At 40.2% G+C, this 13,969-nt stretch overlaps 2 protein-coding genes across 4 annotated transcripts; one reads left to right on the top strand and one right to left on the bottom strand.

Annotated features, from left to right (window-relative positions):
- LOC8054819 (mediator of RNA polymerase II transcription subunit 15a) lies at positions 374-9,782 on the bottom strand. Of its 2 annotated transcripts, none has more exons than XM_002444500.2 (9): positions 9,402-9,782; positions 8,321-8,432; positions 7,847-7,961; positions 5,852-5,919; positions 4,965-5,268; positions 4,252-4,322; positions 1,047-1,437; positions 736-827; positions 374-641 (listed from the first exon to the last, which is right to left on the bottom strand). In XM_002444500.2, the coding sequence occupies exons 1-8, from the start codon at positions 9,554-9,556 to the stop codon at positions 766-768; spliced, it is 1,278 nt and encodes a 425-aa protein (XP_002444545.2). In that variant the 5' UTR covers positions 9,557-9,782; the 3' UTR covers positions 374-641; positions 736-765. The 2 variants fall into 2 exon arrangements, with proteins under 2 accessions (XP_002444545.2, XP_021320021.1); XM_021464346.1 differs by having other exon boundaries at positions 1,062-1,437.
- LOC8054818 lies at positions 9,881-13,455 on the top strand. Of its 2 annotated transcripts, XM_002445614.2 has the most exons (10): positions 9,881-9,996; positions 10,111-10,366; positions 10,456-10,614; positions 10,855-10,902; positions 11,011-11,070; positions 11,223-11,315; positions 11,411-11,554; positions 11,979-12,086; positions 12,871-12,922; positions 13,000-13,455. In XM_002445614.2, the coding sequence occupies exons 2-10, from the start codon at positions 10,262-10,264 to the stop codon at positions 13,035-13,037; spliced, it is 807 nt and encodes a 268-aa protein (XP_002445659.1). In that variant the 5' UTR covers positions 9,881-9,996; positions 10,111-10,261; the 3' UTR covers positions 13,038-13,455. The 2 variants fall into 2 exon arrangements, with proteins under 2 accessions (XP_002445659.1, XP_021320023.1); XM_021464348.1 differs by having other exon boundaries at positions 9,926-10,366.

Raw genomic sequence — 13,969 nt, 5'->3', positions numbered from 1 at the left:
GACGGAAGGAGTATATTAATTCAGAGCATATATGTGAAACAGAAACTTTCTATTAACCTGTCCTTCCACTTTGTTGTAAAGATATCCGTGACTTCAAGACAATAACACGAGAAGTCATCAATAAAGAGAAACAAATATTTTCACCATCTCAACAAAAGGAACATCAAATGGACAAAAATGGTTAGTGTGTATTAAATTGTATCAGATTATAACTCCTTGCAGATGGTTGCATAAATATTTGTGAGGTTCTATTTGCCCTTAATGTGAACCCCATTGTGTGCAGTACATTTATTTCCAAAATTTGTTCAACATAGTTTTGATACCATCATGAAGGTTGAAATGGCATAAACGATCAATTAAAGTACTATAGCCATAATAATATGTATTCTCTCATGCACATGCATAACCGCAAAAATCAGTACATCCAATTTTCTCATAAACACAAGAATTCTACTACATTTGGAAACATAGATACTCTCCTTTAGTACTAAGCACAAACATGCTACAAGTATTACTCTCTAGCCCTAATCCCTTCAAAGTTCAAGTATAGTGCCTTCATTTTTATTCCAATATGTGATTAGTTTGCTTATTTTGCTTCTTCCGTCTCTTTAGTCCGCTTATCGGTTGGATCATAGCAACTCCTGCATAACATTAAACACATGAGTAATAGCACCAGAATCAAACCACTAGGTATTACTAGGAGGTTCCAAACATGTAGAAGACTCTTGTATATACCTTTTTATCGAACATATTTTCCTCTTTAGGCTACCCGTTTTTGCAGAGATGGCATCTCGGCTTGTTTTGCTTCTTCCGTTTGCTGTTGCTACCTGTTGGCACCATTATCCACCATCAAAACTAACCACAGTGTATATCCATTTATCGTTCATGTGCAACACTTTTTTTGAACATAAATGTGCATCACTTTACACACCATCAAATAAGATTTAACATTGATAGTCCATGAAACTAGCAATAACAACATGAATCCCTAAAGAGGTACAGTGATAATGGATAAAGAGTGAAGGTCCAAATACAGAGGTATGTACCTCCAGTGTACATACTTGGTATACTTGCTTGAGGCTTCTGATTAGTATGACTATCATGCTCCTGCAAACTTTGGGAATCTTGATGTTGCTGTGAAATGTTAGAGCTAAGAGCTGGCCCACCAGAAGGTTTCCTTTTTCGTAAACTTAGGATACTGATAATTTGCCTCTCGTAAAAAGGGATTTTTTTCCTAAAACTTGGCTGAATGCTACTCTTGTTAACTTGCAGGAAATGCAACATGTTCTCCAACATTACATTAAAGTTCTTCATCTTTTCATACTGCTCTGCTGACTTTTGAGAAGGCATGTGGTTGTCAATATGTTGTATCTTCATGGATATCTTATGGTACAAATCATTCAATTCCATGAAGTATTGGTCCTTTAAGCTCTTAATCTGTGCACAAATGGGTGAAAACCCGATAAATTGGTTGCCGAGGTTACATGTTCATGAGTATACAGAAGGTAAAAATGAAATAGAACAAGGCTTTCCATAAAGATCAATTGGTTGCAATTACAAGCATGGAATCTAGCACAAAAATGGTAACTACTAAGTCCACTGAATGAATCATGTGTTCTCTAGATCATCCCAAATAACTTAAAGATAAAAAACCTACTGTCTAAAGAAAAAAGTAACTTTCATACATCTAGACACCATAAAATACTAATCGTCTGCCAACATATCCAAGTTTTACAGAATGCCTAAGCCCTTTTGACATGGTTGTTATCTGCATTTTGGGCAGCAGAGAATCTATTAAATTCTAGAAGGATCATTGGTTATAAGGAAAGACTATAGTGTTGGCCTGCCCCAAACCTATACAGTTTGGTTCCTAAGAGAATAATAAAAACTACGACAGTTGCCCATGCCCTCAACAATCATGGATGGGTGAAGGACATCAGAGCCGCTCTATCTGTTCAGGTCTTGGTGGAATATTTGCAGATCTGGAATTTGGTGGATGGGGTAATTTTGCTGCAAGATACTCCTGATCAATTTCATTGGAAGTTGACACAATCCGGCATCTATTCCAGCAAGTCGACCTATGTAGCTTTTTTCCAAGGAACGATCAAAAAAATTTTGAAGGAAGATTCTCCTTGGAAAAGGATCTGGAGAAGTTAGGCTCCTTTAAAGTGCAATTTTTTTATCTGGCTAGCCATCAACAACCTTTGTTGGATGTCTAATCGACTGGCTAAACATGGGTAACCCCACCCTTTAGCCTAACCCTTATGTGATCTAGCAGAGAGTCAATTCAACATATCCTTGTACCTCGCTTCTTCTCTCGATAGGTCTGAACTCTGATCTTGAGTAGACTGAGTTTACTAACTATTGCTCCTCGGCCTAGAGAGTATCAATTTTCCAATTGGTGGTGCAAAGCAAACATGGGGTTTGATAAAAAATGAGAAAAGGGTTAAATTCTTTAATCATCTTGGTCCCTTGGGGAATATGGAAGCACTGTAATGCTCGTGTTTTTGAAGGAGCTCCTCAAAATGTCCAATTGGTTCTACAAGCTGTGGCTAATAAGAGTACTTTGTGGTGCATGGATGAAGCCTGTGTTCTTAATGAGATCTTTGTTCAACTGCTAAGCACACAGACTTGATGTGTGCTGGGGAGTTTTTTCTTTGTAGTTTTCTTGGTTTTAAGTGTTGGGTGTGAGAGTTAGTTCTTTTTCTCCCTTCTACTTGGAATAGACTCTTGTCTCTATGTTTTTCTTTCTTAATGAATGTTGACGGTAGTTAACTCCTAATTTTAACCGTCAACTAGACATAAAAATGGACCTATATGCAAACACCTAGTAGATATAGGGTTATCACTAACAGAATTCCACAAGTTTTAGTGATTGTCTATTTCTGCAGGGGGTTATTAGAATAACAACCAAAAATGGTCCACATGTCAGATTTACATAGAGAGAATATCGTGAACTTCAACTCAAGAGTAATCTAGAAGGTTCTAGGAGGCTCCAGACCAAACGGGAGCTCGAACCAGCTCGGTGGCTGGGCGGGCGCCCCACCTATCAAGGGCGGCCGCCTAGAGATCTCCACCAACCAATCACAGCCAACCTCACGGATCCTGCCTCCACCGACTTTGAGGAGTAATCTTAAGCGCATATTTAAGTCGGTTTGATTCAAGGGTTGTGGTGCTTCCTAGGGGGCTATAAATACAACCCTGACCCCTCTAGAGGCATCTCCTTCATTAGCTACATCTAGAGCAAAAACTAGGGTTTCATCAAATAGAGAAGTAGAGGCCCCTCTAGATCTTATAGTTCTAGTTCTTCTAGTTCATCTAGTTATAAACTAGAAGAGGGACAGAGAAGAGGAGAGACCCAAGAGGAGCCGGATCTATCAGATCTCCCTCAACATTGTATATTTGCAGCAACCAGTTCACCTTTGGTTAATCTCTAGGTACTTCAATTCTATAATTCCTAAGTTCTTATTTAACTTCTATATTTATATTTAAGTTATTTATTGGATTCCCGCTTGCATCAAGTGCTCTAGTTCTTGCAGCGCTAGAGTAGTAATTAATAGGTTAAGCGTGGTGCTTAGTCTTGCAATTACCTAGAATTGCACCCAATCCAGCGTATTATTGTGGTAGCTCTAGGATCGTGACAATCCTGACGGCCGATGTATTCCACCACATTCGGATTGGTGTTGTAGGACCATAGTCAGACCTTCCTAACCCCATCTCATCCCTTTCTGTGGTTAGTGTTCTGATGTCCCAAGATAAGTAACCTTAGAGTAAATCCCGATTCCTAGATCAACCTATAGAACTCTTAAGAAAATTCCTCTCTATCCTACAAAATTATAAATATAGTTATCCTTGGACGATCTAAACCTCAGCTAGTACACTTCGCGTTCCCCATGGAAAATTGATATCTTGGAATACTCCCGATGAAAGCTACATCGGTATCCGTGCGCTTGTGGATTTTTCTGTGTGCGTTTAAAATACCCAACAATAAAATGGCACACAACTCTCCTGTGTTGTTCGAGAAAAAAAGAAAATAGAACATCTACCTACAGATACTAAAATCATTGTTGTATAGATTTCAATTCCAACTTAATCTTAAAAAGAGCAAAAACAAGGAGGTTTATTGGCAGAAGAACATACCAATGGAAACCAGTAGAAGTAATTTAGGGGCAACAAAAAGTAGAAATCATATCTATAAAGGTGAAACTGAGCTAAAAGTGATAATGTCAATGGGACTGTAGCATGCTTTACCATTTGATATAACTCCTCTTGCAGATCACTTGCACCTGGATGACCAGTTTGAGCAGCGGAATCCACAGATGCTGCACAGAAAGCAAGGTTGTCAAAACACAATTAGCACCATGAACAAAGCAATCAAGTACCTTGTACAACATAGAGTGAGATACAAGCAGCAAGTGGAAAATTTCTGTGCTACTAGTGGAATGAGTCAGAACAATAAACTAAAGGATAGAGTACAAAGAAGTATTGCAGAGTACTCTCTCCATTCCAAATTATAAGATATTTTAAGAATTTTGGAGAGTCAAAATATCTTAAGTTTGACTAAAATTATAGAAAAAGTTACAAAGATTTATAACATCAAATAGGTATACTATGAAAATATAATTAATAAAAATATAATGATATTTAGTTGGTATCATAAATATTATTATATTATTATATAAATTTGGTCAAACTTGAGATCCTTTGACTCTCCAAGATTCTTTGAATATCTTGTAATTTAGGATGGAGGGAGTAGCACTTACAACAATACAAACATAAAGGAGAACCACATTTCGTGAAGGAAAAACGCTGACAATCAACTCAGTAAAAATAGCAGCCACCATACCAAATTATGTATATATGGTTGCCATTTCCATTTTTTTGTCTAAACAATTAGAAGCCTTTTCTTCCAGCATAAACATTGCATTTAGATTGTGAGATGTTAGAGCTAGGAGCTTGCCTACCAGATTGCTGAAACATTTGTAGTCCAGGTGCCTGCACAGACTTCCTTATTTGTGAACTTAGGATACTTTGAATTTGCCTCTCGTAAATAGGGATTTTTTCCCTAAAACTTGGCTGAATGTTGCTCTTGTTAACTTGCAGGAAATGCAACATGCGCTCCAACATTACTTTAAAACCGTTCATCTTTTCATACTGCTCTGCTGACTTTTGAGAAGGCATGTGGTTGTCAATATGTTGTATCTTGATCGATACCTTATTGTACAAATCATTCAATTCCACAAAGTATTGGTCCTTCAAGCTCTTAATCTGTACACGAATGGACAAAACCCGATAAATTGGTCACTGACTTTACATGTTCATGTGAGTATACAAAAGGTAAAAATTGAATAGAACGGCTTTCAATTAAGTCACAAGGATGACACAAGATCGATTCATTACAACTACAAGCATGGAATTTGGCACAAAAAGAGAAACTGTGAAGTCCAGCGAAGGATCATGTGTTTTCTAGATCAAACAAAGTAACTTAAAGATAAAAAACCTACTACCCAAATAAAATAGTAACCTTAGTACATCTAGACACCATCTGCTCCATAGTACATATGGTCATATGAACACAGATCCACCGAAATACTAAAGGTCGGCTAGAAATTCTAAAATATCACTGTTGTATGGATTTCAATTGCAACTTTATTTTAAAAAGAGTGAAGACAAAGAGGGTCGTTTGGCAAAATAACATACCAATAGAAAAGCAAAAAATGGAATTTAGGGGTAACAGGAAGTGGAAATCCTAACATTTCAATACAGCGAGCCAGTTATCACATCTTATATCAATCTAGAAATGTGCAAGTGAGCTAGAAGTGATAATGCCAATGTGATTAGCATACTTTACCATTTGATATAACTCTTGCAAATCACCTGTGTCTGGTGGAGCAATTTGAGCAGTGGAATCCGCAGATGCTACATGGAAAGCAAGGTTGTCAAAACTCAACCAACACCACGAACAAGCAATCAAGTAGCAACCATGTACAACGTAGAACTAGATGCAAGAAGCGAGTGGAAAATTTATGTGCCTACTAGTGGAAAGAACTCACAACAGTGAATTGAAGGTTTGGATTGTGACCCTTGGCAAGCCAAAATTTGGCTCTAGCTAAATCAGGGCATGGCCAAAATTTCATCATACTAGACATGTTTGGATGGTGACCAAACCAAAGCTATTGAACATGGCAATACAATTGTGTGTATGACGTGTGGTATTCACCATCACTAATTGCTTTTATTATAAAAATATACTCCCTCCATTGAAAATTATAAGACATTTTGACTTTTTAGATGCATTGCTTTTGCTATGTATCGAGACATAGTGTATATCTAAATGCATAGCAAAATCAATGAATCTAGAAAACCCAAAATATCTTATAATTTGAAATGGAAGGAGCAGTCAACATGGATCTTGTTTTGTAGATAAAATCAATATAAATATTATGATGCAAACAAACTGCAAATTAGTAATATGATTTAGGAGATAATATCATTTAAGCTTATCAATCAAAGGTTATTGAAGTACGTGCAACCACTGTCTAGCTGCCACATCACCCTTGTATGGTTTGGCGGCTAAAAGAATGCATAGGCCGTGGCCGTCACCTGCCTGGCTGTCGCGGCCGCACGCGCAGCCACCGCCTCTGTAGTAGCGATGCGAGCATCACGGTCTGTGTTAGGATTGCTCGTATTACCTCTCAGGAAGTAGTCGTGGGACGTAGGTGGACGGGGCTTAGGTCCACGGTAGCTGCGAGGCTGCGACGCCATTCTGGCAAGCGGTGCCGAAACAAGGCAGCATGCACAGAATAGGAGAGCAGGAGAGATTGTCTTCAATCTCCAGCTGATCTTCTTATTTCCAAGTCGATGAGTACATATAGCAATCACTCACAGTAAACTTAAAGCATCTCCAAGAGATTAGCTAAATCTTTATGTAAAGGTATATTTAGCTATCGTTGAAGGAAAAATGTCTCCAACAAACTCTATAAATTACTCTTCAAATTTAATAGCTCTCATCCCACCTTATTCGCTATCTATTTTTGAATAGCCTACCTCACTAGCCATACTTTATAGAGTCTGTTAGAGTACTCTAATATCATTTTGTCAAATCTATTTTATAGAGTAGCTAAATCAGTAAATTTAGCTACTATTTTTAGCTAATTTGTTGGAGATGCTCTTAGACAAGCTAAATATAGAGAAGTTATTCCTGAGTAATCTACGGCGATCGTGCATGATAAGGCATGCAGCTGCGCTTCTAGCCATGAGTGACAAATTCAAATCCAAATATGAGATCGCAGGAGCAAGGGAGCAAGGAAACTCCATCCACTCACACTAAACTTAGATAAGCTAAATATAGAGAAGTTATTCCTGCAGTGATCTATGGTGCTTGTTGCGGTGCTGGTAGACCCGACCGATCATAACAGTCTGCGTTGGGATTTACCACGGCACCGGTGACGGCAGCACAAGCTCACTGGCTGGAGGTGGTGGATCATACAGACATGGCACCACACAAGGAAAACCTAGGCTCTAGATACCAATTGTTGGCAAAGACACATGTTTAGGATTTTTCAGATTTCTATTGCTACCAGCTAAAGCATAAAGTAGAGCAACAACTAAAGTAGAAGATAAGCTGCTAAAGCACTAGATAAGATGCCAAGACAAGGCGCTAACTACTCCTACTTATCCTATATATGGAGCTCCAAAATATCAACAACACAAGACTTATTCCTTCACTCTTAACGTTGAAAACTTACTTATCACCCAATATTTTGCATGTGGTTACTTTTTTTGAGAAGAAAATACATTGATAGCACAAAAAATAAGTGTAATGTTGCATTGTTGTGTATGGTACCTGGACCAGGGGGGTTTTGATTTGAAATCACTTGAGCATTTCCAGGGTTCTGTTGTGTATTTGCCTGACTTTCCATGGACATCACTTTCAAAGAAATCTTCCGCAAATAATCAGACTAAGCCGTACAAAATAGAAGGATTTAAGTTGTGGTTTTGCATCAATACAATTTACATGTGCAAGATGCATGAGCCCATGATGTTTTGGTATCACACCTAAGTATTACTAGCACATTATCCATGCATTGCCCCATCATTTATGTTAGCATGATAAAAAGATGCTAAAAGCATCTAAAGTTGACTTAAAATCATTTTAGATTATTCATAGATCAAACTTTTATATCTTTTTTTTTGAAACAAACAGCAGGAAGCTCTGCCTATCAATTAAGGAAGAAAGAAACTTTTATACCATTGACCTACCCCATGACTAAAAATTGTGACTATGTACAGGAGCATACTAGAGTTAGGTTAAATGTACCTGGTTGATGGCCGCAGCATAGATTTTCTCTTCAAATCGCATGGCAGTTTTGTGAAGCTCACCCAACCCCTCTGGCACTGGTACTGGCAGATGCTTCTTCAGAGTCTCCATTCTACATATACAATACAAGATGTTATATATTGAGAGATATACTGGACATATGGTTGAACTAAGCTTCTAGGTACATTTGGTTGAACTAAGCCTTCTAGGTACATATGGTTGAACTAAGCCTTCTAGGGTAAAATGGACACATTTGAATGGCAATGTATAGCTGAACTAATAAGTAGTTGGCACTTGGCAGAAAAAGGGCAGTATCACTTTATGAGTTTTCACCATGTACCGAGGGCATACCACATACTGAATGCTAAAAGCTCCCACACAAGGTGATGGTCTAGGGAAGGGGACTTTTATATGGTTTTACCCTTGCTTATTTTGCAAGGAGGTTGACACAAGTGGAGACGTCAGTAGTTTGCTGCTGTGCCACACCCACCCTTCATTGGAGATAAAGAACATTTGAAAAAACCAAGCATTCTACTCCCACACCTTACAAAAAAACTCAAATGCACATTAATGTCTCCTCTCGTGTCTGAGGAAAAAAAGAGTAGTCACATGCGCATATGCAAGAGTTAGATCTCACACCATATGCAGCTATGTACAATATGTTCCTATGTGTGTTTATGGTGAAGGTGACCTTATAAAGATATCTTTAAACAAGTAGACAAGTAGTTTCTATTTCTACTGGTGATTTTGATAATTAAATTAGGTTTAAAGATGTATATAGTCTTATAAAGGATGATGGATTGGATGCCACCAATGCGACTACATGCATGGATCTGTATGTCACGGACAAACGAGTGGGCGATCTGTGGGAGAAACAAACGAGTGCACGGATGGATCAACAAACCCTACCCCGGAATCATGACATTGTCGGTATATACAAATAAGTAGAGAGGAAAGCAAGTGTCCACAGATCAAATCGTAAAAAGCAGCAATACGGAGCCGCCTCGTCTCAAGAAAAAGATTGAATTGCTCGACAATTCCCGTCATAGGGTGGAACGGAAGGAAGATGGAGAGGACGTACATCATATTGACGATCCTGTTGCGCTCCTCAGGCTGAAGGTGGGTGCGCCAGTCGCCTCCGACGGGGGCAGCCGCGTTAGGGTCGACGCCATCGGCGTCAGCGATGGCGGCAGGGCCGTCCCCCATCGCGGGGCTCCAGTTGGCGGCGCCGTCCATGGCTTTGGACCCGGCCGCCTCTCTTGCTCTTCTTTGGATTCGATTGCTGACTTCGATCGATCTGCTGGTCGACGACGGAGGGAGCACCTCCTCCCGCCGCCCCTCTCTAATATAACAAGGAGAGGAGCAATTGTAGCGAGAAGTCAAGAAAGGCAAGAAGGAAAATGAAAAAGAAAGCTCGAAGTCAAAGCTAACACGCTAGACGACGTCAGCATTGACCATTTGACCCCCGATATGCCTCATTTCATGGGCTTTGGATATTCATTCTTACAGGAAAAGGCCCATTACGTAGTGGGCTTAGAAGAGAATCCATGTCTGCCCGGCCCACTCTATCTTCGTCGCCATCGCCGTCTGCGCCCGTCTCCTCCCCTGGGAAGGGAAGGGAAGGGGAGTCGGGAGCACCTGCCTGCGTGTGCTCCTGCGCGGCGGCGGTTGGTTTGGTAAGCCCCACCTCCGGTCCCAGCCACCGTTCTGTGTCTTCTGTGCTTCTCCTCCGCCTCTCTAATGGTGATTCGGAGTTGCTCTTCTTTCCACTGTGGGTTTCTGATTTCCAGAGCGGCGTGGAGGAGGCACTACCCCCTCTTCTGGGCTCTCAGGCCTCCCGGGCCACCGCCGCCGCCACTCCCACAGCTGCCCACGCGCTTCTTCTCCTCCTCCTCCTCCTCTTCCCGGCGCTCCACCAAGAGATCCGCCGCAAAGACGCCAATGGACTCGGCTCCCGCCGGCGAACCCTTCTACGTCGTCCGGAAGGGGGACGTCATCGGCATCTACAAGACCCTCAGCGAATGCCAAGCTCAAGTCGGCAATTCGGTATGTGCCTTCCGACTTCCGTGACCTTCCTTTCGTTGCTGGCTCGCTGTCGCTGACCATGCCCCTATCGCTGCTGCTGCTGCTGCTAGGTTCGCGACCCTTCTGTCACTGTCTTCAAAGGCTACTCTCTGCGTAAAGAAACCGAGGAATACCTCGCGGCGCGCGGGCTAAGGAACGCTCTCTATGCCATTGACGCAGCAGATGCACGAGATGAATTGTTCGATGATCTAGTTCCCTGCCCTTTCCAGGTAATGCAAACAATGCTCTGTGCTTGTAAGTTCGTGCTGCTTCAGAGCCATTGGCTTTGTGAAGATTCTACAATGTTAGCGTCCACCAAAGTTTGCTTGCTTTTATGTAATTAGGGTTACATCTTATGTACTAGTTTGATCTGATTGCTGGTCATTTCTGTACATGGTATTCAGTTTTATACTACCTGACTTTTGCTGTAACATCTCATGAGATGCTCACTGTGCAACTTGTGGTTTCAGCAACCTGATGGAGCTGCATCCTCTACTTTGAAAAGGCCACATGAGATTGTGAGTAGTGTTTTCTTTGTCACTACAAGTGTGGATATGTGATCCATTTCCATTCAAAAGTGGCCTCTATATATCTCATTTACTCACACCAAATATCATTTTCTCAAGGAAACCGGACCATCAAAGAAGCATCCCAAAGTTGATGAGCAGGAATTACCTGATAGTCATGTGAGTATGAATAATGCAATCCGCGCTCTATGCATCGTTTATTGCCTCGTTTCTGTAGTTATGGTTTGTTACTAGCATGTATATTTTCAACTTATCTTTGCTGTGATGATACATGAACCTGTGCTCATCAGCAGTTTTGACCTTTTTTGCAGCTCTCTTGTATTCTTGAATTTGATGGTGCTTCTAAAGGAAACCCAGGGAAAGCTGGTGCTGGAGCAATAATAAGGCGGATAGATGGTTCTGTGGTATGTAGCCAACTGGTAGCTAAACTGATGTGTTCTATTTATATTGAATTATCATACCTAGCTGGTTACCGTGTTATGATCTTTATTTACTGAAGATTGCTCAACTACGTGAGGGTCTGGGTATTGCAACCAACAACGCTGCTGAATATCGTGCATTGATCCTAGGGCTGACATATGCGGCCAAGAAAGGGTTCAAGTATATTCGTGCTCAAGGCGATTCTAAGCTTGTCTGTAACCAGGTCAGTGGTGATAGCTTTGTTATTTTGTAGCTTATATGTTCGTTGTTCCACTGAACTATCAATAGAGATTTAGCACTGTGCAATTCATTCTGACTTCAAATTCCACTAAGGTCATAATACCTTGAATGTGATTTTGCCATACATTTTTCTTCATTCTTGTTATCACGGAAGGTTTTTGTTTTATTCAACATGCCAAAGTATTTTCTTTCGTTCAAAGAGCCCTTGTTCAAATCAGTTCACATTGAAATAAAGACTTTATCTCAAAATCTCTGCATACATAATCTGGTAAAACCTGCTTTTTTTCATAAAAATGTTGTGAAACCTAGTTTGTAGAGCTTTCAGCTGAGAGTCTCGAGCAGCTGGAAATTGTTGTGATGTTAATTTTTTTCTTGACAAAAGTAACACATTGTGCTTTCTGGAGCAGGTCCAAGATCTCTGGCGTGTTAAGAATGAGAATATGGCTGGCTTGTGCAAGAAAGTTAAGGTGCTAAAGGGAACATTTCATTTATTTCAAATCAGGCATGTTTTGAGGGTAGGTGTCACTTCTTTCCTCTGTCTTGTGACCTTGTTCAATTTTCTCTTAGACCAGCCAGCTTTGCAGTTTGCCATGTTCATGTGCTGCGCCATGGCGCCATATCATATTCTACTGGCACGATTATAGCTGGCCATGCAAGTTTTATGTTGACATCACATATAATCAATTCTCAAAAGATACCACATGGCAGAAACTGCCCCTCAAAAAGGGTGGCATAACCTGGAATTACTTGTATGAGTCTTCTTAGATGCCTATCTTAATGTAACGATAGACAACTCTCGCGCGTGCTCGAAAAAAAAAAATCCATTTGGGCACTGTATGGGTGTTGCATAACAACTATTTCGTGCGCACTAGCATGGCACTCTTTTTTCTTGCAGTTGTCCAGTTGAAGTAATGAAAAGTGACACGTACAAGATTGCTGCATGGCCAGTTCATGATTGCTTCAGATTGCCTCAGACTCAAGTGCTAATTAACATATTTATTGGAGCAATTTCCTCTATCTGTCTAATACGTATCCATCTTTTTTAGATTTGATAAACATTTAGATTGGCATCTCTATGGATTGACAAGACCTTTCTGCTCAAGATGAAGTCATTTTTAGCTGTAGTGCTTTTATCAGCCATCTGAAAGCCCCTTCAGAACATAACTTTCTGCAAAGAGTCCCTTTTAACTGGATTCAATGTTGGTTGGAAAGCCCCTCTATCAAAAAAAAAGAGGGGAAAAATGTCGGTACCTAAACATGATACCCTTGACACTCATACTGCCCTCGTTGGTTTCACAGGAATATAACTCGGCTGCTGATGCTCAAGCTAACTTTGCAGTAGAACTTCCTGGTACGCTTGCTGTCTAACCTTGTGAATTACTGGCTTCTATGCTAATTGCATTTGACCTGATTTGTTTGTCTCTACAGTTGGTGAAGTTCAAGAGCAGTCGAACTTTCCATGCTAGCAGTTTTGTTGTGCTCAAGTGTGGTTTGTGCATCGCTCAGGTTCTGGGACTGAATCTACTCAAATTTGTTCAGTTCCCATTGACAGAAAAGGAAGAGACAAAACAACAGTTGTAGTGGAAGTGGTAGTCTGTCTGATATGTCTACAGGGTATTGAACAGACTGAGATGCAATATTGAGTAGGTTCCTAGGAAATTTAATCGTCTCAAAATTCTAGAGAGCGCACCGTGCACAAGTTGATTTGTCCAGGACCGGTGTTTGCTGATATACAATGTTGGTATTCGGAACATATTACTACTAGAATGAAGGGATGGACCCTGAAATTTTTACTCCTTTCTGTATGTTGGTTACTTGGGTTTGCGTAGGTGAGGCTAAACTATAAATTAATTCAGAGCATGTATATGTTTGAAGAAACAAAAACTTTCTATCAACCTATCGTTTCACTTGCTACAGGTAATCCTTAGATGCCCATGGCTATGTAAAGACTACATGAGAAGTCATCAATAAAGAGATTATTATTTTCTACCACCCCCAATAAAAAGGATCACATGGACAAAAATGGTTTGTGTGTATTCAATCATAACAGTTTTCCTTGAATAAAAAAAATAATCGTAATAGTTTAGAGCAAGTAAATGCTGAGGTGGAGGAGAGAAGATGAGAGAGAGTAGAAGGGGTTGTATGCCTAGCTTAGGCACAAGAATCAAGAAAGTTTATGAGAAACAAGTGGGTCACGTATTAATAGTGATGAGCTAATCACTATATGAATGGACTGCAAAGAAACTTTACAACCAACAGCCAGCTGTATTATTAGCATTGTTCTTATGCCAACCTTTGTATTATAACTCATTGCATATGGTTGCTTCGATGTTCATGAGGTCTTATTTGCCCTTAACGTAAATCCACACATATATTCCGGCCATCAGAATCTTCATTT

This window comes from Sorghum bicolor, chromosome 7 (genome assembly GCF_000003195.3).
Source record: "Sorghum bicolor cultivar BTx623 chromosome 7, Sorghum_bicolor_NCBIv3, whole genome shotgun sequence".
Classification (NCBI taxonomy): Eukaryota; Viridiplantae; Streptophyta; class Magnoliopsida; order Poales; family Poaceae; genus Sorghum; species Sorghum bicolor.
The sequence above is the reverse complement of the archived record's forward strand: the minus strand, read 5'-3'. Positions and strand labels throughout refer to the sequence as shown.